The sequence below is a fragment of the Budorcas taxicolor genome, chromosome 1 (assembly GCF_023091745.1).
Source record: "Budorcas taxicolor isolate Tak-1 chromosome 1, Takin1.1, whole genome shotgun sequence".
NCBI classification, from domain to species: domain Eukaryota; kingdom Metazoa; phylum Chordata; class Mammalia; order Artiodactyla; family Bovidae; genus Budorcas; species Budorcas taxicolor.
Window position 1 is genome coordinate 46,252,906 of NC_068910.1, and position 24,824 is coordinate 46,277,729.

General features: G+C 39.5%; 1 protein-coding gene across 1 annotated transcript in view; it reads left to right on the plus strand.

Annotated features, from left to right (window-relative positions):
* The window catches only part of ULK4 (unc-51 like kinase 4), a 487,906-nt gene that overhangs the window by 24,371 nt on the left and 438,711 nt on the right, over nt 1–24,824 (plus strand). The window contains exons 12-16 of the mRNA XM_052660763.1: nt 1,960–2,064; nt 3,820–3,880; nt 5,224–5,405; nt 6,272–6,318; nt 13,582–13,660. Of these exons, the coding sequence (XP_052516723.1) occupies nt 1,960–2,064; nt 3,820–3,880; nt 5,224–5,405; nt 6,272–6,318; nt 13,582–13,660 (474 nt within the window). The remainder of the gene's footprint in view (nt 1–1,959; nt 2,065–3,819; nt 3,881–5,223; nt 5,406–6,271; nt 6,319–13,581; nt 13,661–24,824) is intronic.

The window sequence follows — 24,824 nt, forward strand, 5'->3', positions numbered from 1 at the left end:
AGTTGTTTTGAATGCAGACATGTTCTGAATTAACCATTTTTCCATGTTATCTCTTATTGTACTTTTTGCTTGGTAGATATAACTGCTTTTAATTCTTCTCGTAATTTTTATGTATGGGAAATGCATTTGAACCGTGTGAAACTTAATTTTGCATTGAAATGAAAAGGTAAAAGGTTATAATAGAATCTCCCTGGGCTAATACATGTTCTGTTAAATGTGAGCTATGGAATCAGCGTAAAAGTAAAAGATGCACTCTGAAATGTGATAAATGTTGAATTTCTTTTGCCAGATGTTTCTTGTAGAGGAGTGTATGTAATCATCTTATTGAGAATATTCAAGCACTGATTATAGAATTACTATAAGGGAGCTTAGATTTTTTAATTCTTTAAATGCTACCTGATGCTTTTTATTCAATTACAAAAATTTTAGAAACCTTGGAAAATGTAGAAGAGGACAAACAGAATAAAAAACTGCTTGTAATTTAATTACTACCTAGAGTAACCAGTGGTTACATTTTGATATACTACTTTTGATTCTGTACATGTATGTTCATTTTTAAACAAAGGGACATAGTTTTATAAAAGATTTTTTCATTTAATAAGTAAGACCTGATTGTACCTTTTGATTAATTTATTCCTGAGCATTTTATTTAACAGTTTATTTTTTGCTCCTGTCATTGATATATGGTATTTTTATAACCTGTTTTTGTACATACGTTCACTGTATATGTATGAAATTAATTTTTACATATATAGTTTTCTAATTGGTCTACTTTACTAATTCTTAGATTATTTAAAAAATTTTTCAGTTGATTTCATCTTGGGTTTTCTTTTGAGTTTTTCTGTTTTGAAAGTCTGTGTTCTTAAATTTTTTAAAAACATTTTTTACAATAGTTCCTTCTAATTCTTCATGAGTCTCTAATGTACTGTCTTCTAAGTTGCAAAGTGGTGGTTGTGGTTTCCAGGAACTTTATTAGCTAATTATTCTGTCCTTTACCTTAGTTTTGAATAGTTTATTTTTCTATTTATTTTTCACTTTACTGATTTGATTTCCTGGTTATCAGTTTGTTGGTCAGAGTTTCAGTGGATGTTCTTAATACATAAATCCAATTTTTTCTTTTCTGATGTGAAATACTTAAGGGAAAAGCACTAGGAATAAAAATTGAATTTAAGAAGAGCACAAAGAAGCATCTCAAATAACTGAAGGGGAACATCTAGTTATTTGTTTCCATTACGTATCCATTCCACTTTGGGATTTATAAAGATAGAGGCGTTTAAAACCTACTTCAGCCTGGAATTTTTTTACACTGTAATTTAAGCTTTATATTGACTATTTGGTAAAGCAGAAATAAATTAATTTTTGGTGGGTAAAAGATAAAAAACATGCTGATAATTGTAAGATCAGTTTGCCTCTTCATAGTTGAGCACATCAGACTATAGAAGAGCTGTTTCGTAGTTCTAACCAACCTTTGTGGTGAACACAAGCAAGTTAGCTACTTGCTCTGAGCTTTGTTTTTTTCACCTGTAATAACAGGAATAAGAATACAGTAGATACAGGGTTTTTGTGAAGATCAGATGAGGCTGTGGAAGTGTTTTGAAGAGCAGTGGAGATCCATCAATACAAGTGACCTTTTTCAGTGGAGTCTGCTTAGCATGTTACTGACTCCGCCTCTTAAAGCTCTTCACTAGTCACAGAAACATGGGCTTCCCAGGTGGCGCTAGTGGGAAGGAGTCTGCTTGCCAGTGCAGGAGATGCAGGAGACGGGGGTTCAATCCTTGGGTTGGGAAGATTGCTTGGAGGGGAGGGCACGGCAACCCACTCCAGTGTTCTTGTCTGGGGAAATCCCATGGACAGAGGAGCCTGGCAGGCTGCAGTGCATAGGGTTGCAGAGTCAGACACGACGGAAGCGACTGAGCACGCGCAGTCACAGAAACGGCCTAATTCTTGCTGCTCTTCCAGATTGCAAGTGGCCACCTGAGTCAGCAGGATCTGGAGTCCCGGATGAGAGAGCTTATCTACACAGACTCAGATCTCGTCATCACCCCGATCATTGACAATCCAAAGGTGTGGAAAGACCCCAAAGACACCCGAACACCCTGGGGCTGGAGTCTGGGTGACGTTTTCATTCCCCAGTCTTATCTTCTCCCCTGATTCTTGTGGTTGTCTGCTTTTCTTTCTGTCTTGCCACGTGCCTGTACTTAGATGAACGACTGCAGACATTCTCCCTGATGGTGTGTGGTGAAGGCACGTGTCAATGAGCAGCGCTCCCCGGCTGGGGTGAGGGGCTGATCACAGAGAGACCATAGCTCTCATAGGTGGTCAGGATTGCAGGGCAGGTGATGGCGAGAGACGGGGAGCTTGTGTGCAGCTTCTCTTAGTGTTAATATTGTACAGGAACATGGCATGGTTAGTAGAGCTAGGGGCCGGCATTCATACAGTGCTAGTAACTGCTAAACTTATTCGAATTTTATCACTTGTACCACCGGTGTCCCTTTTCTGTGCCGGGATCCCACATTACATTTGGGATCTTTCGCCTCCAGTTGGTCCCTGGACCCCATGGTCTGGGGTAATTGCTCACTCTTTCCTTGTCTGGTATGATCTTGGGCTTCTCTGGTGGCTCAGATGGTAAAGTGTCTGCCAGTAGTGCGGGAGATCTGGCTTCCATCCCTGGGTCAGGAAGATCCCCTGGAGGAGGAAATGGCAACCCACTCTGGTACTCTTGCCTGGAAAATCCCCTGGATGGAGGAGCCTGGTGGGCTACAGTTCATGGGGCCTCAAAGAGTTGGATACGACCGAGCGACTTCACTTATGATCTTGATACTTTGAAGAGTACTTTGTAGAATGTCCCTCAGTTTGGGTTTGCCTAAGCATTTCTCATGATTAGAAATGATGTTAGGCATTTTTGGGTGAGCATACTACCAGCAAAAGTTTTAAAAATGCTCCCTAGGGAGTTTTTGGAAAAGTTAGACATAGAAATGAGGGTTGAACTTTTAAGTTAAAAGTGTCACAATGAAGTCCCCGTCCCCCAGCTAACCCAAACTCATGGATCCAACTGCTACATGTGGTCTTCATTTTGCTTGAGAAAACTATGTGGTCTTCTGTTCAAGACCTCAGCCCACCTTCCAGCTCTTCGTAAATCCTGACCTCATCAAACCTAAAGTCCTTATTGATTCTCTAGTTTCTTAGAAACATTTCCCTGAAGTCTGTAATTGTGTCCTGCCATTTTTGCATTCTAAGATAAATATCTCCTGATTTTTCTGCTGTTTAACAGAGGTTTGTCTTATCTTTCCAACCACAGTGTCAGCTCTCTGGCAGTTGGATCATGGCTTCTGTGTGTTTCTCTCCCCCTTCGCACTTAGCACAGTGCTTTGCTTTGACAGGTAGCCAGTAAATAGTTATTAAATAATTAAATTTCTAATCTAGAAGTAAATTAGCTTAAGAGTAAGCCAAGATAGGGTGGACTGACTCTCTTCCATGAAGTTTTATTTTATTGCAGACGTCAATTGAAATGATTTTATTTTATGCCTTATCACTTGTTATTTGTGTATTAATCTGAAAGGGCTCTGTTGAATGCTTGTTCTTTTTGGTGTTGCGTTTTACGTTATTCTCTGTCCTCATTGATTTGTAATGGCGTCACCAACTTGATGGACAAGAGTTTGAGTAAGCTCCGGGAGTTGGTGATGGACAGGGAAGCCTGGCGTGCCGCAGTCCATGGGGTTGCAAAAGGTTGGACACGACTGAGCGACTGAATGGGACTGAATAGGAGATACATCGGGAGACAGATACCCATCTCAAAAGTTTTTTTTTTTTTAACCACAGATCATGAAACCACCACCAATTAAATATGATCCAAAAATATTGCATCTACCAGCACATTCAGGTAGGATCCTAAAGGGCTTATCAAACACATATATTCATGGCAGGCAGATACAAGTATAAAATTTAATTGTAGATGGAATATTTTATTTATGAATAGCTAAATTTTTATTTTCCTGCCAACTGGCTATTTTCTTGAGGCATTGTTGATAAACCAGCTATAATCCTCTTGTGCCAGCGTTTGCCTTACTCAGCTGGGTCCAGGCTGCCATGGACTCTTCTGGGCAGGAAAGTTTCTGTAAAGCTGGGTGGGTTTTCCTGTTGTGTGTGTGGGCCCTTCTCCCACCCTGGAGCTTGAAAGCCAGTTGAATTTCCAACTTTAATCGTGCTGTTGTGGGTACAGAGAGTTGGAAACCGTAAGGAAGAATCGAGATTTCTACCTGAGGGAGTGGGGCAGTTGAGACTGGAGTCAGATGGCTCATTTTTGTGGGGATGATGTAGGCCTGGAGAGACTTGAAGGGTGATTGTTACTTTTCTTTTTTTCCTGATGGAAAGTCTTATTTAGGGTGAGTGTAAGAATTTTTCTAATACCTTGAATTTTGATGTATTTTGTTTGATAAATTATATTGTAAACTAGACCTGGAAAGATTCTTCATCATAGGAGAATCTAAAAATTGAAATCAAAGTAAATGTAAAATAAAATATGTTCACGTTTTAAGTATTCCAAGTAGAAGCACAATTTATGAAAACTAAGAGGGGTTTATCTCGAAATATTCCTTCCCTTTTCCACTTTGGTTTGAATTATTTTAAGAAATTATTGTTAAAGCTTATTTTGTTTAAATATAGAGATTAGGTGAAATTACTTTAATTTTAGCTGGCGTTTCATTTACCAGTTTTTGCCTTTTGTTTGTAGGCATTTAGAGGTGGTACTCCCAGATGGTTTCAGCTCTGTATTAACCTAGTTACATTTACTAGTCATTTCAGTGGGACTTCATAACAACTATAGACATTTTGGCTTTCCCAATGTTTTAAGGCTAGGTTGCTTTATTTATGCAAAAGCCACTTGTTTTTTTTTTTTCATAGTACAGTTTTATTTAACTTTGCATTTTGTTATGCTCTTGGTTGCAAGAAAATTCTACTAAATGTAGGCATCTGCCTTGTTTTTTTAAGCATAGTTTTCCGTTGACATGGTTTAAAACATCTCCATGGGTAGAAAAATAGAAGACTGTAGAAGAGTAACTAAAAGCAGTGGCCTCTTTAGAGTGTTTTTGGTTTTGATAGTGTAAAGTTAGGGTTTTCTTTGCCCTCACTTTAGCTATTGAATTCTGTGTTCTTCTTTCTCTTGCAACATTTTTAGCAATCTTTTTTCACGTAATCCCCACTTTTACTATTTTCTTTCTTCTGCAGTGGATAAATTAGTATTTCTAGAAGACCAGGACTGGAATGATTTTCTGCAACAAGTGTGCTCGCAGATCGACTCCGCTGAGAAGAGTACGGGGGCCTCGCGAGCCAAGCTGAATCTCCTCTGCTACCTGTGCGTGGTAGCTGGGCACAGGGAGGTGGCCACCAGGCTCCTCCACTCCCCCTTGGTGGGTTCCTCAATATTGGGAAGCAAGTAACTCCTTTCACGTCCTTGCAGCCTGCCTTCTGCACTTAACTTTTTTATTTCTATAGAGAGAAAAGCAAGCACTGAAATACTAATTCAATGTAATTAAAATGAAAAAAGTGATTTATTAGGATGACAGGTTTGCCAGTATTGTCCTCTGTTTAATGCTTGCATCTAAAAGCATTTGAATCGACATTGACTTTGAAGAGCTTCTTTGGTAACATTCTGCTTGCATTTTATGTTAACTTGTAGTGATTGTAAGATTTATTTCATCCATGAAATCATAAGAGAGTGATCTTTTCATCAGCTGCTGGAGTGAGCTGCCCGTGTGGAATAGGGGCTCTTTTCTTGGGTCTTCCTGGTGAATTCCAAGGTTTCTGATGTGACACTGAATGGGGAATCGAGTCTCTAAGCGTTTTTCCTTCTTCCTCTGATAATATTGTTTCTTGGGCTATCTTGGCTCATCAAAGAAACCATGGGAATTTGGCAGAGCTTTTGAAGTCATCCTCAGAAAGGAACATTTTCCTTTCTGGGCCTTCACTGGGGAACTACCTTGAAAAAATTTAAGTCCATTTTCTTGCAGGTAGTGTTACGGTTCCTTATTTGGTACTTATGTTTGTGCGGTGAGGGGCAGTGGCATGTTTAGAGAATAGAATTGAGGTGGAGAAACTGGACGTACTTGTTTCTTAGTTTTTATCCAGTGTATCCAGTGCTTTTGCATCTTTGTAAATAATTACTTCCTTGGTGCGGAATTTGCATTTCATTTGTACATAGGTTTGATTTGTTAATTTAGTGGTCAACTGCTGTCTCATTTCATGATTGAAATACATTTTAATTTTTACATTCTAGTTCCAGTTGCTAATCCAGCATTTGCGAATAGCTCCAAACTGGGATATGTAAGTAACATTTATATTTTAATAAATCATTCTTATTTTATTAAGTAGTTAAAACATACATATTTATTAAAAGCACATACTCTTAAATACTTATTACAAAATATTCTAAAGTAATGATAACTCTGAATCATAGTCCTTTCTGTACCATTCCAATTGTAAGTTTAAAAATGAAAGTGAAATTGAAAGTCGTTTGGTCGTGTCTGACTCTTTGGGACCCCATGGACTGCATAGTCCATAGAATTCTCCAGGCCAGAATATTGGAGTGGGTAGCTTTTCCCTTCTCCAGGGAATCTTCCAAACCCAGGGATCAAACCCAGGTCTCCTGCATTACAGCGGATGCTTTACCAGCTGAGCCACAAGGCAAGCCCAAGAATACTGGAGTGGGTAGCCTATCCTTTCTTCAGGGAATCTTCCCTGACCCAGGGATTGAACCAGGGTTTCCTGCATTGCAGGTGGATTCTTTACCAACTGAGCTATCCTTATCCTAATATTATAAATACAATTCTAAGGTTATATAAACTACTTTAAAACTTTATTCATGTTACTCTTTAGAATATTCTTTTAAAAATAATTTTTATTACTGTATGTATTTTTGGCTGTGCTGGATCCTGATTGTGGCGGGCGGGCTTCTCATTGCAGTGGGTCTTGTTGCAGAGCATAGGCTCTAGGCCCGTGGGCTTCAGTAGTTGCCCACATGGTATCAGTAGCTGAGGCTCTCAGGTTTTAGAGCACAGCCTCAACAGTTGTGGTGCACAGGCTTAGTTGCTCTGAAGTATGTGGGATCTTCCCTGATAAGGGATCAGACCTGTGTCTCCTGCACTGGCAGGCCACAGGGGAAGCCCTTGAACATTCTGAATCAAATACTTGACACCTATCCCTGTGTTTTAATTTAGTTACACTAAGGTGTTTTCCTTTGCCACTTTATCTTGCCTTAAGGTGGTTCACAAAATCTAATGAGATTATGGTCTGTAAACTCGTGATGGAAGGATGTGTACTTGCTTATATGGAGGCAGCATACTTGGTGAAAAGCACATTAGATACAGTGTTAGCAGGCTTTGTGCTCTGGTCAAACAGTGAGACTCGATCAGATGATTGAGTATTTCTTTCAGAGACTCTCAGCTTCTGAGGGAATCTGTGAGGGATGATGAAAGTGCTTTGGATTCAGACAGATGTGGGAGTGGATCACAGGTCTGCCCCTGGGCAAATTATGGCAACAGCTGAGTGTCGGTTTCCTCATCTGTAAAATGAGGATAGTGTACCAAGTTAATAGATTTTTGGTAACAATTACAATTAAAAAAAAATTGAAGTCTGGTTGATTTGCAATGTTGTGTCGGTTTCAGGTGTACAGCAAAGTCATTCATTTATACACGTATAAATTCTTTACAATTAAATATTGAATGAAGTAGGTGTATGAAATATCTTGGACGGTGCCTGTTCTTAGTGGGTGCTTAGTATATTTTGGGGGTGTGGAAGCTGTAGTTGGTGCTCTCAAGCTTAGTTTACTGTTGCAAAGCACATGAAAACACGAAGGTGAAGGTGTTTTGTAAAATGGGCCAGTGGTAGGAGAGGAGTTCTTCCATGCTGGTGAAATACGGGGGAAGCAACAGGTGTCCACAGAATGCTTTCTTGAATAATTACTCTTACATATCTTCTAATATTACTCTCCCAAGGTAAATTCTGGCATTACAAAATAGGATTTTTACGTCATTTTTGAGCCTGCTAAACTTTGAGAAGGATTGTGGTATGCTCAGTGAAAAGAAAACAACATCTAACCCTTCAGCTGAGACTCAAATTACAGCTTTGAATGGGGTGCCCCCTGCTGACTTTTAAAAACAGACACTCTTAATCCTTTCCAGGTACTATTGTTTTTTTTTCTGTTTTTTTAGATTGAAGTTTGCTTGTAAAACGGGCTTCCCTGATCGCTCAGTTGGTCAAGAATCCTCCTGCAATGCAGGAGACCCCAGTTTGATCTCTGGGTGGGGAAGATCTGCTGGAAAAGGGAAAGGCTACCCACTCCAATATTCTTGGGCTTCCCTTGTGGCTCAGCTGGTAAAGCATCCACCTATAATGCGGGAGACCTGGGTTTGATCCGTGGGTTGGGAAGATCTCCTGGAGAAGGGAAAGGCTACCTACTCCAGTATTCTGGCCTAGAGAATTCCATGGACTGTATAGTCCATGGAGTTGCAAAGAGCCGGACACAGCTGAGCGACTTTCAGTTAATTGTAAAACAGTTTTGATTTGAGGAAAATGATGGCTAGATGAGCCCTCTGCTCGGAGTCTTATTTTACTCTCATTGTCCAGTCAAATACTACTTCTTCCAGTGAGGCTTTTTCTGATCCAGGTCTTATCACCTTGATAGCATATGATCAGGGTCTTTAACTCAGTTAGGGGATAATCACTGTTGAAGTAGGTGTACTTGCTCCTTGGTGGTGGTCTGCGTATAGGAAAACAAAGTGAAAAATAGTGTGGTGTAATTTTGTAAGTTTCTCTTCCCTTTATATAACATATTATATGTTTTTCATGTCATTAATTTTTTAGCCCAGGATTTTTTTTTTTGTGGTATGCCTCTTTTTATAGGCTATGAATATTTGATCATTTTATTTACCCTACCCCTATTTTTGGATAGTATTATAATATTGTAAATAATACATTGGTGAACATTTTTGTGCTTAAATCTTTGTGCCTATCTATTTTTTCTTTTTGCTCTCAGGGCACATTTGTAGAATTAGAATGAACGGATAGAGAGCAATAGATAATTTTTGTGACTTCTGATAAATTGCCGAAATGCTCTGTAGAAACATACCAGCCTGCGTTCCCAGTCACTTTGTATAAAAATGCCCTTTTGTTAGAACTCATAATAGTGAACATTTATAAAATCTTATTGTTTGTTGTCCAGTTGCTAAGTCATGTTCCACTCTTTATGACCAGGTGAACTGCAGCATGCCAGGCTTCCTTGCCTTTCACTGTCTCCCTGAGTTTGTTCAAACTCTGGTCTGTTGAGTCGATAATGCCATCCAGTTGTCTCATCCTCTGTTGCCCCGTTCTCCTCCTGCTCTTAGTCTTTCCCAGCATAACCTTTGTCAGTCAACTTTACGGAGGTGTACTTCACAGATAGTGCATAATGTTGTAATGTTGTAAGAAATTTTATTTATAAAACAGAATTTATCATTTAGCCATTTTAAGTGTGTAACTCAATGGCATTACATATATTGTAGTACTGATGTTGTGCGACCATGATCACTGTCGATTTCCAGACCTTTTTCAGTTCCAAACAGAAGCTCTTATCCAGTAACCATTAAATCCTGATCCCTCCTCTTCCAAGACCCTGATAATCTCAGTTCTTTTGTTTCTATGAATTTCCATCTTCTTGGTACTTAATAGAAGTGATATCATACATTTGTGCTTTGGTGTCTGCATTATTTCACTTACCTTAATGCTTTCAAAGTTCATCTGTCTTCCTTTTCAAGGGCTGAATAATATTCCACATATGTGTATGCCACAGTTGATCTTTTCGTTTGTTGATGGACACTGGGGTTGCTTCTAATTTTGACTATTGCAGATAGTGTGGCTGTGAGCACTGGTGTGCAAATACCTGTCTGAGTCCCTGCTTTCAGTTCTTTTGGGTAATATACCTGGGAGTGGAATTGCTGGATTACTGGATAATGTTTTGTTCAGTTTCTTGAGAATGCCGTCATTATCTTACACAATGTCTGCACTATTTTGCATTCCCACCACCAGTGCGTGAGGGTTCTAGTTTGTCCTCATCCTCTTCAACCCTTAGTTTTTTCCGTTTTTCTTTTCTTTTCGGTAGTAGCTCTTCTAATGGGTATGAAGTTACATACAGTGTGGATTTGATTTGCATTTCACTCATAACTAGTAATGTCAAGCATCTTTCCATGTCCTTCTTGGTCAGTTGTTTATCTTCTTTGGAGAGATGTCTTTTCAGGTCCTTTGCCCAGTTTTGGTTGCCTTATGTTTATTTATAGGAGTTCTGTGTGTATTCTGGACATTAACCCTGTGTTAGGGACATGACTTAACACGCACTTTCTCCCATTCTGTGAGTTGCCTTTCTGTTCTGTTGTTAGTCTTCTTTGATGCATACATTTAAAAATTTTGATGCAACCAGGTTTTTCATTTTTTTCTTTTGTTGTCTGTGATTTTAGTGTCATAGTCAAGAAATCATTGCCAGATCCAATGCATAAAGATTTTACATTCATGTTTTTTTCTACACTGCACTCTTTACTGGAATGTTTGTAAGTCTGAACAGGACTACCAGCCTCCATATTTGGTGGGAAACCCCATTTCAAATTCCTATGACCTCAGGGGTCACCACTGCCCAAAGTCACCCCCCTGTTTCAGAGACAAGCCCCAGGACTCTGGTCTTCTCCAGGACAGGCTTCTGTTCTGCCTGTACAGTGTGCATCAGTAGTGTGAGTGATTCTACACTTCCTTATATAAAAGATTTTTATATGAAAGGTCCATACCCAGACACAAACTCATTTGCAAGTGTACCAGAACCTTTATTCCACTCCAGTCAGAATGTCTTCATTTGTTAAGAAAAATATGATGCAGGGCTTGAAAATCATGACCATAAAAATTGAAGGCAGGAGGAGAAGGGGACAACAGAGGACGAGATGGCTGAATGGCATTACCACCTGAATGGACTTGAGTTTGAGCAAACTCCAGGAAATGGTGAAGGACAGGGAAGCCTGGCGTGCTCTAGTCCATGGGGTCACAAGGAGTTGGACATGACTGAGCGACTGAACTGAATTACAGGTTTTATAGTTTTAGCTCTTACATTTAGGTTTTTGATCTATTTTGAGTTTTTTGTGTTTTAACACAGTGTTAGGTAAGGTCCAGGTTTTTTTAAGTTGTTTACTTTTGGCTGTTGCCCCCTGGGCGTTCTCTGGTTGCAGCGAGCGGGGCCTCCTGTCTACTTGTGCACAAGCTTTTCACTGCGGTGGCGTCTCTCGCTGCAGAGCATGGGCTCCAGGCTGTGAGGGCTTCCGTAGTTGCAGCTGGCAGGCTCTAGAGCTCAGGCTCGGTAGTTGTGGCGCACAGGCTTAGTTGCCCTAAGGCATGTGGGATCTTCCCGAAAGCAGGGATCAAACTCCTGTCATCTGCATTGCCAAGGGGACTCTTTACCAGGGAAGCCCCAGGTTCATTCTTTTGTATATGTATCTCCAGTTTCGCCAGCACTATCTGTTGAAAGGACTGTCCTCTCCCCATTAAATGGTGTTGGCAGCCTTGTTGATGGTCGTGTTGACCGTGTACGGTGAGGGTTTGTTTCTGGGCTCTCTGTTGTTTCATGGGTCTATAAATCTATCTTCCTGTGAGTATTGCAGTGTCTCCATTACCATAGTTTTGTAGTAAGTTTTAAAATCAGAAAATGTGACTTCAGCTTTGTTCTTGTTTTTCAAGATTGTTTTCGGTTCCCTTGATATTCATATTCTAGGAAGAAGTTTTCTAGTTTTTGATACAGTTTGACACTTTAATAAAGTAAATGCTCATTGTCAGGTTTTTTTTTTTTTTTAAATGCAGTTTCTCCATTTGTGAGTTACTTCACTTCTTGATGGATTGGATTTCACTTGGTCGGTTTCTTTCAGAATTAAAAAAAAATTTTTTTTAAGAAGAATGTCTCTCAGAGGCTGTGCTTCTGGAGTTACTCCTTCCTTTGAAACTTTCTGGCGGTGGTTTTGGGGCTCAGGCCCAGCAGGCTGAATGAGGCCTCCCAGAACCTTCAGCCCACACCCATCCTTGGGCCCTGGCGTGTGTGTTCTCATCCTCTCATGCGCTGACTGCAGTTTCGGAAGACTCAGGGCCCAGCCCACCTCTTTCTTCTTCCTCTTGCATGTGACCAGTTTAATTCTGTTTTTCAGTGAAAAAAAGAAGTTTTCTTTATATTGCAGGCCTGCAACATTTTGCTAGAATATATCTTTTTACAGATTTTCCTTGCCAGTCGGTTTCTTAAAGGCTTTAGCCTTTCTTTTGCTTTTCTCTGTCCTTATGATTTCTTCATCTCTGTTTCATCCCTTTTCTGCTCCTGAAACTCCTGTAGGATGGATGTGGGATTTTGTATCTCTTGACTCTGCATTTTCTTGTGCTTTCTTACTCGTTTATTGAGATAAAATCCACTCCTTCTTGGTTTTTATTGAATTTATTTTTTAGAGCAGTCGTGGGCTCACTGCAAATTGAGGGCGCAGTAAAGAGATTTCCCACATGCCTCTGCTCCCCATGCGTGTTGCCTGTCCAGTTATCAGTATCTCCCACCTGAACGGCACATTTGTTGCAAATGAGGCTCCTACACTGACATGTCAAAATCATCCGAACTCTGTACTTGACAGTACAATTCACTCTTGGTGTTGCACAGTCTGTGGGTTTGGATACTATTTAATGATGTGTTGTATCATTATGGTATCCTACAGTATTTATTGGATAATAAGCAAATCTGTGTTCTGCCTGTTCATACCTCTGACTTTTATTTAACCGCTGAACTTTTTATTGCCTCCATAGTTTTGCCTTTTCCAGGGTGTCGTGTAGCTGGGATCATAAAGTATGTAGTTTTTCCCGATTGGTTTTTTTTCCCTTAGTAACACACATTTAAGGTTCCTCCATGTCTTTTCATGGCTGATAGCTCATTCTTTTTATTCCATTGTCAACTATTCCAGATATTCCATTGTCTGCATGTATGACAGTTTATTTAACCATTCACATACTGAAAGGGATAATTACTATTTCTTTCCTCTCTCTGGCGAAGACCTTTGAAAAATTTTTACTTTCCATTTCACTATTAAAGCACAACTTCAGTTTTTGTCACCATTACAAATGGACTTTCCAGGTAGCTCAGTGGTAAAGAATCCACCTGCCAGTGCAGGAGACGCCAGATATGCAGGTTTGATCTGTGCGTTGGGAAGGTCCCCTGGAGGTGGACATGGCAACCCACTGCAGTATTCTTGCCTGGAGAATCCCATGGACAGAGGAGCCTGGCGGGCTACAGTCCACGGGGTCACAGAGAGTCGGACGCGGCTGAGCGATGGAGCGTGCGTGCACAGAGATGGTGCTGCAGGGGGCGTGTGCTCATGTCTGCTTGTGTACACAAGGGAGCGTTCCTGTGGGTCATACGCCTGGGGGAAAGGACGCTCACCCCATCCCATTCCACTTCTCTCTCATGTTGATGCTTACAGTTGTGTAATGTAACTAAATGGGGTTGATCTCCTTGGTCCTAACTCTCCACTGCAGAACCCATTTTCTGTCTGTTTACAGAAGGGCCAAGGTCGCTCGGGTGATTGGTTTACTGGCCTCGCACACGACTGAGCTCCAGGAAAACGCGCCTGTTATTGAGGTAATTTGTTTCATTACTGAAATGTTACGAATGGCAGAGAATGTTCTCAATTTTAGAACATACAGCTCTCGTGGGTTTTCACTTAAGTGTTTTTCGTGGAATGAGGTAGCTGCTATAAAGTTACCTCAGTAGACCTTCACACTTCAGCAGCCTCTCATTTTCAGCACTGGCAGCTATTGAGGGTGGTGTGGTGGAGTTACTTGGCTTCAGGGCTCTATTCATCGTGATTTCAACAATTTTTGGATAAAGCTTGTTTCATTAACTAGATTTCTTGGATGTCTGCCGATGTTAATTTGAAAAAGTAGTAGTGTGTATTTAGCTATCTAGGAAATTTTTGAATGAAGATATACTATATTGTGAATTGTTTTCTGTTGGATAAGGAGGGATTTTGAGAATAACTTGAAATTGTGTCAGGTGCTCCTTTGTAATGCCATCTTTTTAAAAATTCTGTTATCGCTTACAAGATTGTTGTGTTGTGTTGTCCAGTCACTGAGCCGTGTCCGACTCTTTGAAATCCCGTGGACTGCAGCTCCCCAAGTCTCCCTGCCTCTCAGTATCTCCTGAAATTTGCCCAAGTTCATGTCCATGGAATCCAACAAAATTTTTAGTTCTGTAACAATCGAAAACAACCACTAGATGGCACTCAAACACAGGAAACAAAGTTTTACAAGGTACACCACCATTAAGACCAATTGACTGTAGCAATTGAGACAACCACTAGAGGACGCTCAAACACTGGAAGCAAAGTTTTACAAGCTAGAACTTCAGGAAGAAATAAGCTTGGCAGGTACATGGCACTTTGTTCATCGTTTCCCTGTTGCTTTGGTTTCTGCTGCATGAGATGTGATTCCAGTCCATTTTAGATTAAGGAAAGCCATGGCAGGCTCTTGAGAACAGTGCAGTCATTTCAGGAGATGCGGATTCCTGTGAGGCCCATCTATGAGCCTTAGGTTCAGAACTCTTGAGACAAGGTTTCTGTAGCACAGTTGTGTGTTCATATGTAGTTTTTCAGTAAATCATTAATAAAATTTCAAGGGTGAGATGTGCCCTGATTTCTCCAGGACGTTTCAGTAAAACTCGTGGTTGAAGATCCTGTAGGCTTTCATGCATTGGAGAAAGAAATGGCAACCCACTCCAGTGTTCTTGCCTGGAGAATCCCAGGGACGGCAGAGCCTGATGGGCTGCCGTCTATGGGGTCGCACAGAGTTGGACACGACTGAAGTGACTTAGCAGTAGCAGCAGCAGCAGGCATTTTACAGGCATAGACCTCATTTTATTTTATTAATTAAAAGAATTTTTTATTGACGTATAATTGGTTTACAGTGTGTTACTTTCAGATGTCCAGCAAAGTGATTCAGTTATATGTGTATCTGTTTGTATCTCTTCTTTTTTCAGATTCTTTTCCCTTATAAGTTATTATGAAATACTAGGTATGGTTTTCTGTGCTATACAAGTAGGCCCTTGTTTGTTATCTGTTTTATATATAGAAGTATATATATTGGAGAAGGCAATGGCACCCCACTCCAGTACTCTTGCCTGGAAAATCCCATGGACGGAGGAGCCTGGAAGGCTGCAGTCCATGGGGTCGCTGAGGGTTGGACACGACTGAGTGACTTGACTTTCACTTTTCACTTTAATGCATTGGCGAAGGCAATGGCAACCCACTCCAGTGTTCTTGCCTGGAGAATCCCAGGGAGCGGGGAGCCTGGTGGGCTGCCGTCTATGGGGTCGCACAGAGTTGGACATGACTGAAGTGACTTAGCAGCAGTGTATATATGTTAATCCAAAACTCTTAATTTATCCTCCTCCCCTTTCCCCTTTGGTAGCTATGAGTTTTTTTTTTTTTTTCTTTGTCTGTTGTCTATTTCTGTTTTGTATATAGGTGATGTGTATTATCTTTCTTTTTAAAAGATTCCATATATGTGATATCATATGACGCTTGTCTTTCTCTGTCTTACTTCACTTAGTACCATAATCTCTGTCTATCCATGTTGCTGCAAATGGCACCATTTCATTCTCTTTTTATAGAACCTCATTATTCATCACTGTAATCCGTGGTGCCTAGCTAGCCAAGTAACGTGTGTACATCTGGTATTCAGTCCATGTTAAAAGATTTAATAAACGATTACAAGAATGGCAGGAAAGTGTGGCAGTATAATTTGTTACAAGGAGACGGAAGAGATGGATGGAGAAAAATCTATTTTATTTTTCTTATGATACAGTTTAAGTCCCTTCCATCTTATTCTGCCATCACTGGCTATAGAAAAGAGCTAGTTGTGGTCTCTGGTATATATTTAGAAGCATCTATTAAATTCTTCCTTATGTTTTCTACAGAAAAATATAGCCAGCTTCTTATACTTTTCCTCCTAGGCAACACATTTATCACCCTGAGTTTGTTGTGGTTCTTATGTGTAATAATAAAAATAAATATTATATTATGTTACATATATTTAAATCTTAAACATGTGGTGGATATATTTTAGGAAATTGAATACAAAACCTTAAGATTCAGAACTGGAAGGAATATTAACAGTACTCTAGTTTGATCCCTTCATTAAATATTTTCATTATGGAAAATCTCAATATACATACAAGTAGAGAGACTGAAATACTGAGATCACTTCCAACAGTTACTGAGATTTTATGAATACTGTCTGTCTGTCGTCTTACCCTCTCACTCTCCCTCCCTGTTTCCTCCCTCTGTCTTCCCCCTCCCCGTTACAGTTGTTTTTTTGTTTTGTTTCTTTTTTTGCGGTGCTATGTGGCCTGCTTGTAGGATCTTAGTTTCCTGACCAGGGATTGAACTCCAGCCCCCAGGAGAAAGTGTGGAATCCTAACCACTGGACTGCCAGGGAAATTCCCACGCCCCAACCCCTGCTATAGTATTAAAAAAAAAAAAAATCCTAGACCTCATACTGTGCTCATAAATGCTCTGGTATATATATCTAACAGAAAAGGCTTTAAAAAAATACAACCACCATGCTGTTACCACAGCTAACACAATCGACAGTAGTTGCCTAATATATAGTACCAGTCAGTGTTCAGATTTCCCTGATGTCTCACACATGTCATTGTGTACTTTTTCATTGAACCAGGACTGAAACAAGGTCCGGTACTACATTTAGAGAACATTGACTATTAAGTCCCTGAATTTCAAACATTTTCCTGTTATTTTTTAGTGCCATTTATTTATCAAAGACAAATTGGCCCTTGTTTTAACCAGAGCTGAATTTTATTAAGTTTTATTCTGTCCTTTCTGGTCTTCTCTCACCCTTGTTTCCCATGAACTGCTTGTTAGATATGTAGACTTGCTGAGATTCAAGTTGTTTTATGGAGAAAGGGTCGAAATTCTTCCTAGTTGGCGCTCTGTGTTTCCTGAAGGAAAATGCATATAATATGCATTATAAGCATCACAGGAAGATGCATATAATAATGTCTGGTTGGTGATAGTGTGATTGGTCACTAGTCTCAGGTGCTGTCAACGCTATGATTTTGAACTTCTCCATCACTCTTAAGAGTTCTAGCCTCTATCGATGATCAGTGCCTAGTGGCATAGTCCTTCAGTGTTCCCAAAATGAGAATTTTTTTCTTTCTATAATTCCTTTCTCATTTACAGCTGGTATTAAAACTTTCCCATCTCAGCTAATTGGTTATCCAGAAATACAGTGTGTTTAGCAAAGGCAGGATGAATGATTATCACCTTTGTAGACCAATATTCAGAATAACACGTTGTACATTAGTAGTCTTAATTCTGTCCAGTGAGATTTTTTTTTTTTGTATGAAGAAATTACGGATCTACATATGTATGTTTGGATATTTCAGGCTTCTGTAGGCATTAGTCTTTCGGACTGAGATGGAACTCAAGAGCCCGTTCGAGTTTGCTCCTTTCTCCTCTCTGTGTGAGCCGATTATTGTCCTGATAACTTAGTTGCTTTCTGTCAACAAGATTTCACTATTCTTGGGAATAGTCAGCCTTTAGTTCTGAAGTCAGTTCTACAGGAAACTGTATTTAATTTTAGCTGACCGTGGTGCTTAGAGAGCACAGTCCGGGTCTGGCTGTCACTGATGCTGGGATTGTCGTTTTTTCTAGCTAGGAATTGTTAGTAAAGAGAAAAATCACAAGTTCAGTTGTACCTGTACTTTCAGTTCACAACTTTTCTGTTTAAAAATTCCAGTGCTCTTGTTAGAGGCTGAAAACCTTAATTGCTCATGACATCAATACACTTATCTTCTTTTACGGATAGTTGAGAATAAATGGTTTAAAAGTAATAACCATATTATTAGTAACAGTAAAATTAAAAAGTGCTGTTTAAGTTACTATTATTATTTTTTGGTCCATGGGATACAATCTACAGACAGAAACTGTGTTTTCAGATCAATTCAAATAATCTTGTCACCAATTTGATATATAATTATATATTTTTTCCTTTTGTGTTACATATTTTGGGATTATAGACTCAGGGATTGCTTTGTGCGCTTTTTGGATTAAAGATGGTAATACTCTTTTTACTGAAGTGTTACAAATATACAGAAATGTGCACAAAACAGAAATTTCATGCTCAGTGAATTGTTGCAAAGTGGAAACCCAGGAAACTGCCCCTGGTTCAAGAAACAGAACCTTGCCAGCGTGCCAGGAGATCCTTTGGGCCTGATCTTGATCACTAATCTCTCCCTTTACCCTGAAGGTGACTGCTGCTGTACCTTCTGATGCTGTGATTACTTTGCCTGTTAGTGAGTTATATTCAAATCGAATCACACAGCACGTGGCCTCTGGCTTCTTCTGTTTCATGTCATGTTTGTGAAATTCACCCTCGTTTTGGGGTGTCTGTGACTCCCTTCCATTACACCATCACACCACTGGTGATGTACATTCGGGTTGTTTGCCATGTTTGGCTATTACAGGTAAATCTTGTAAAAACATTCTGATGCACTCATGTGAGCCTTCTGTTGCATAAACCTAGGCGTTAGAATTGCTAGGTCATAGGATATGTGTATGTTCAACTTCACAGGGTCATCTAAACTGTTTTCTGAAACAGTTGTACAGCCTTAAAATCCTTCCACCGGTGAGAGAGGCTTTTCAATGCTCTGTGTTCTCATTAATACTTGGCTTTGGTATAAAATCATGGTAAATTAGCATCTAACAAGTTCTTTATTTTTAGCATATTTTTTAACACGAATGAGTGTTGAATTTGATTCTGTGATGTCTATAGAGGTGATTGTATGGGTTTTATTCTTATCTCTATTAATAGGTAGGTTATGTCAATGGCAGTCCTAAAATTAAACCACCCTAGCATCTTTAGAAGGCCTTCCACTTGTGATGTATTAACATCTTTATAATGCTCTGTTGCATTCTTTTTGCTCGTATTTTTTCTGGATTTCTCTCCCCATTGTTTCCCCCCCATGACACAGTTCTTGAAAAGTCTAATAAGTGAGTTGCCTTGTGCAATGTTCATATTTGTCTATTTGCTTTCTCGTGTTCTCATTAAATTTGATTCTCTAGTCCCACCGTTTCCTATAAATTTTAAGTTAGGTCTAGAGACTTGATGGATTCCAGTTAAATTCTTTTTAGAAATACTATATCATAGATGATGTTGGGTCCTTCGTATTTCATTCGTGTCAGGAAACATATGGTGTTTGAACTTACTAGGATCATTTGATTAAAGAGGTGATGCCAGACATCTCCTTTGCAGGGTCACTTTCACTGCCAAGTTGAGTGTACAGTAAGAAAATAACTTAAAGACTTGCATGAATTGTAACTCTCTTGTTTTAACCTTTTTCTAAATTAAAACTCATGATTTTAGTTCATGACATGCTAATCAGTGTACTAACTGTCACTAATTCCCATTGTGTTTTTCTCTCCTTTTCAGCAGAGTAATTCACTTAGTTCATTGTGTATGCAACTGTATTATTGCTGTTACTGTTTGAAAATTCATCCAGCTTTCAAATTTATTTTACTTTTTATGTCATTTTTTTTGATAGGATAATCATTATTTTATGAATTCTTAACTTAAGTGTATTGACTCTCTGTTATTCAGCCTTCTACTGAATTGGTTTTAGGCTTTTTTTTTTTTTTTTTAAGCTTTTTGTTTTGTATTGGAGTATAGCTAATTAACAAGTGAGAGCTTGAGGCGGACAGCAGAGGGACTCAGCCAGACATATACATGTATCCATTCTCCCTGAAAATGCCCTCCCATGCAGGCTGCCACATAACATAGAGCCGAATTCCCTGTGGTTTTAGATTTGAATTTTATGTGAAGCGGTAGATACACAGTGATATGGAGCATTATCCAGCTTCGTTCTCTCTGAACGTTGTGTGGCTGTGGGACTCTAAACGCAGGACATGATGAACTGTATTTATGGACAGTTGACTGTTCTGGCATCTATCTTGCAGGTTGTGGTACAGCGTGTCCGCTTTAGGCTCTTGCTCTCTGTTACGCTGCACAGTTGCACCGCTCCCCTGGTGCCTTGCATGCTGTAGCTTTTCATCACTGAAACAACTGCGTGCAGTGAGCTCTGTCATGGTCCTTATTTCCCACAATCCTCATTTCCAACGTATCACTTTTTGGAAGAACAAATGATACTTGTTCCACTTTGTGGGATGTACATGTTTCATGTTACATAAATGAAGTTATTTTTACCTAGAGTTTTCCCCATGTACTGTCTATTATACTTTTCTTTTCTACTTATAAAATAACATGTTTTTCGAACTATGATAACTTAGCTACTTAGATTACTTGGATATCCTCCCACAGCAGCAAAACAAACAAAAAAAAAAATCTAGAAATCAGGATAAAATGTAACAAAGACTTTTAAAATACTTAGTTGGATGTCTGGGAAAGTAAGGGAAATTCACACAAGTCAGAAGCAGAGCTGAAATGGGAAATGGTAAGACTGAGGCTCTCTGAGGCAGGGTCGGGTGGCGGTTACTGTTGTTGAGTTTTGAAATCTTGTGGAACTTGATAATAGAAGTTGAGGCCTTAGGTTGCCCAGCAGCAGTTAGTTGGAACTAAGGCTCTTGAAGAGCTACACCTGTAGGAAGAAGGGGAATTTTCAGGAAGAATAAGAAAAGGAGATATCTCCCAGTTATCTGCACTGGGAGATATCAGGGAAGCTTGTTGATTTTATCTTTAGCTCTAGAAAAGTTTAAAGTTTTTATATAAGTTTGTAACCAGAGTTTTTTTTGGTTTTATTACTGTTCGGAGTATGCATTTACACTTCTTCCCAGGTGAAAAACTGACATAAAAATCAGACCTGGGTTGGGGTTGTGGTTCTGGTAATGGATGAGAAGCTTCTGCCAATAATGATAAGGAATCTAGACAGAATATAAAACAGAAGTAAGTAAAAGGTGGAGGGGACGCCCAGCTTGGAAGAAAGGAAGCTGACCGTGTGACCTATGTTTTCAACTGGCTTATCCTCGGGCCTTTGCTCCAAGGAGAACCCAGCAGTCTTCCTAGGTCAAGGGACTGAATCCCAGTTCCGAACTTGGTGGGACTTGATCACCAAACTCTTAAATCCCCAGCTCTGGGCAATTGTTGAAATTTCTGACCTCTCACCCTACTGCTTTCTGCTGGGCTCCAGGGAGTGTCACTCAAAACACAAACACACAGCCTCCAAGTTAGCTGGAGACTTCAGAAAATTTTGGAAAATTTCCAACAATTATCTCATCAAACATTTTTTTCTAGCTCATTCTATAGTTTATGTATATATTATGTTGTATGTATACATTGTATGTGTTTTGTATGTGAAATAGGGTAATGCTGATGTAAGGTGAAATGTGATTACTTAACAGATGCTATCATAATCTCAAGAGTATCTAGTAAAAAAGTAAGCAAACGGCTATCGCTAATTTGGTCAGTAGAAGAAATGCAATGCAATTCTGAACTCAAGCAAAAGTTGGGAAAGGAGGATTAAAGGGAGAAAGATCAAATGGGACAAGTAGAAGGTGAATAGACTTAAACCACATCACATTAACAATCACATTAAAGTTCAGTGGCGTAGATACTTCATTTAAAAGGCACAAGTTGTCATACTGGATTAAAAGGAGAAACCTAGCTATATGAAGCTTACATAGGACATACTTTAAATATGAAGATAGACTAAAACATGGGAAAAGATATACCATAGAAACACTACCAATAAGAAAGCTGCATGGCTATGTTAATAAAAGGATAGATACTGAGGGAGTAACACTAGAGATAGAGATAGGTGTTTCATAATTAAAGTTTCAATGCATTTTGTTGTTGTTTGAGTTGCAAAGTTGTGTCCCACTCTTTTGAGACCCCAAGGACTGTAGCCTGCCAGGCTCCTCTGTCCATGGCATTTTCCTGGCAAAAATACTGGAGTAGGTTGCCATTTCCTTCTCCAGAGGATCTTCCTGACTCAGGGATTGAACCTGTGTCTCCTGCATTGGCAGGCAGATTCTTTTTTAAAAAAAAAATTTAAAAATTTTGAATCGGAGGATAGTTACTTGACAATATAGTGATGGTTTCTGCCGTACAGCAGCATGAATCAGCCATAGGTATGCATATGTCCCCTCCTTCTTAAACCTCCTTCCCCACCCCATCCCTCTTGGTTGTCGCAGAGCACTAACTTTGGGTTCCCTCTGTCATACAGAAAATCCCCACTGTCTGTGTACTTTACACATGGTAATGTGTATGTTTCCGGGCTGCTCTCTCAAATCATCCCACCTTCTCTCCCCCTCACTGTGTCCATAAGTCTGTTCTCGGTGTCTGCATCTCCACTGCTGCCCTGTAGATGGGTTCATCAATACTATCTTTCTAGACTCCATATATATGTGTTAATATACAATATTTGTCTTTCTCTTTCTGACTTACTGCACTTTGTATAATAGGGTCTAGGTTTGTCCACCTCATTAGAACCGACTCAAATGCATTCCTTTTTAAACCTGAGTAATATTCCATGGTGTATATGACTGCAGCTTCTTTACCTGTTCATCTGTTGATGGACGTCTAGGTTGCTTCTGTGTCCCAGCTATTGTAAAGAGTGCTGCAGTGAACACTGGAGTACATTTCTTTTTCAGTTATGATCTCCTCAGGGTGTATGCCTAGTAGTGGGATTGCTGGGTCATATGGTAAGTTTTATTCCTAGTTTTTTAAGGAACCTCCATACTGTTCTCCATAGTGGCTGTATCAATTTACATCCCCACCAACAGTGTAAGAGGGTTCCGTCTTCTCCACATCCTCTCCAACATATACTGTTTGTAGATTTTTTGATGATGGCCATTCTGATCCATGTGAGGTGATATCTCATTGTCGTTTTGATTTGCATTTCTCTAATAACATGACAGAGGATGAGATGGCTGGATGGCATCACCAACTCGATGGACATGAGTTTGAGTGAACTCCGGGAGTTGGTGATGGACAGGGAGGCCTGGCGTGCTGCAGTCCATGGGGTCGCGAAGAGTCAGACACGACTGAGCGACTGAACTGAATAACAAGCGATGTTGGTTGTCTTTTCATGTGTTTATTAGCCATCCATATGTCGTCTCTGGAGAAATGTCTGTTTAAGTCTTCTGCCCATTTTCTGATTGGGTGGTTTGTTTTTATGGTATCGAGCTTGTGTATTTTGGAGATTAGTTCTTTGTCAGTTGTTTCATTTGCCATTTTGCCTCTTATTCTGAGGGTTGTCTTTTCACTTTGCTTATGGTTTCCTTAGTTGTGCAAAAGCTTTTAATTAGGTCCCATTTGTTTGTTTTTGTTTTTATTTCCATTACTCTAGGAGGTGGCTTATAGAGGATCTTGCTGTGGTTTATGACAGTGTTCTGCCTATGTTTTTCTCTTTAAGTTTTATAGTTTCTGATCTTACATTTAGGTCTTTAATCCATTTTGAGTGTGTGTGTGTGTGTGTGTGTGTGTGTGTGTGTGTGTGTGTGGTGTTAGGAAGTGTTCTAATTTTATTCTTTCACACGTAGTTGCCCAGTTTTCCCAGCATCACTTATTGAAGAGATTGTCTTTTCTCCGTTGTGTATCTTTGCCTTCTTTGTCAAAGGCAAGGTGACCATAAGTGCGTGGATTTATCTCCAGGCTTTCTCTCTTGTTCCATTGGTCTATATTTCTGTTTTTGTGCAAGTACCATACTGTCTTAATAACTGTAGCTTTGTAGTAAAGTCTGAAGTCAGAAAGGTTGATTCCTCCAGCTCCATTCTTTCTCAGAATTGCTTTGGCTATTTGGGGTCTTTTGTGTTTCTACACAAATTGTGAAATTATTTGTTCTAGTTCTGTGAAAAATACCGTTGGTAGTTTGATGGGGATTGGATTGAATCTACTGATTGCTTTGGATAGTGTAGTCATTTTCATAGTATTCATTCTTCCAATCCAAGAACATGGTATATCTCTTCATCTATTTGTGTCATCTCTAATTTCTTTCATCAGTGTCTTACAAAAATCCTCAACAAAATCTAGCAAACAGAATCCAACAACACATTAAAAAGATCATACATCGTGATCAAATGGGCTTTATCTCAGGGATGCAAGAATTCTTCAATATATGCAAATCAGTCAGTGTGACATACCATATCAACAAACTGAAAAATAAAAACCATATGGTCACATTTATAATAAAAAGTTTCTCCAGAAAGTAGTCATAGAAGGAACATGTGTCAACATCATAAAGGCCATATATGACAAACCCATTTCAAACATTATTCTTAATCGTGAAAAATTGAAAGCATTTCCTCTAAAATCAGGACCAAGACAAGGGTGCCTACTCTCGCCACTGTTATTCAGCATAGTTTTCGAAGTTCTAGCCACAGCAATCAGATAAGAAAAAGAAAGAAACGGAATCCAGTTTGGAAAAGAAGTAAAACTCTCACAGTTTGCAGATGACATGATTCTTTACATAGAAAACCCTAAAGATGCCACCAGAAAATTATTAGCGCTAATCAGTGAATATAGTAAAATTGCAGGATATAAAATTTTATACACAGAAATCCCTTGCATTCCTATACATTAGCAGTGAAAAGTCAGAGAAACTAAGGAAACAGTTCCTTTCACCACTGCAACAAAATTGAATAGTCAGGAATGAACTAACCTATGGAGACAAAGGACCTCTGTGGGAGCTGCACTCTCTACCACTGAGCCACCAGGGAGGCTCCTTCAGTGCATTAGGAATTTATATGTACAACCCTGAATTTATATGTACCAAC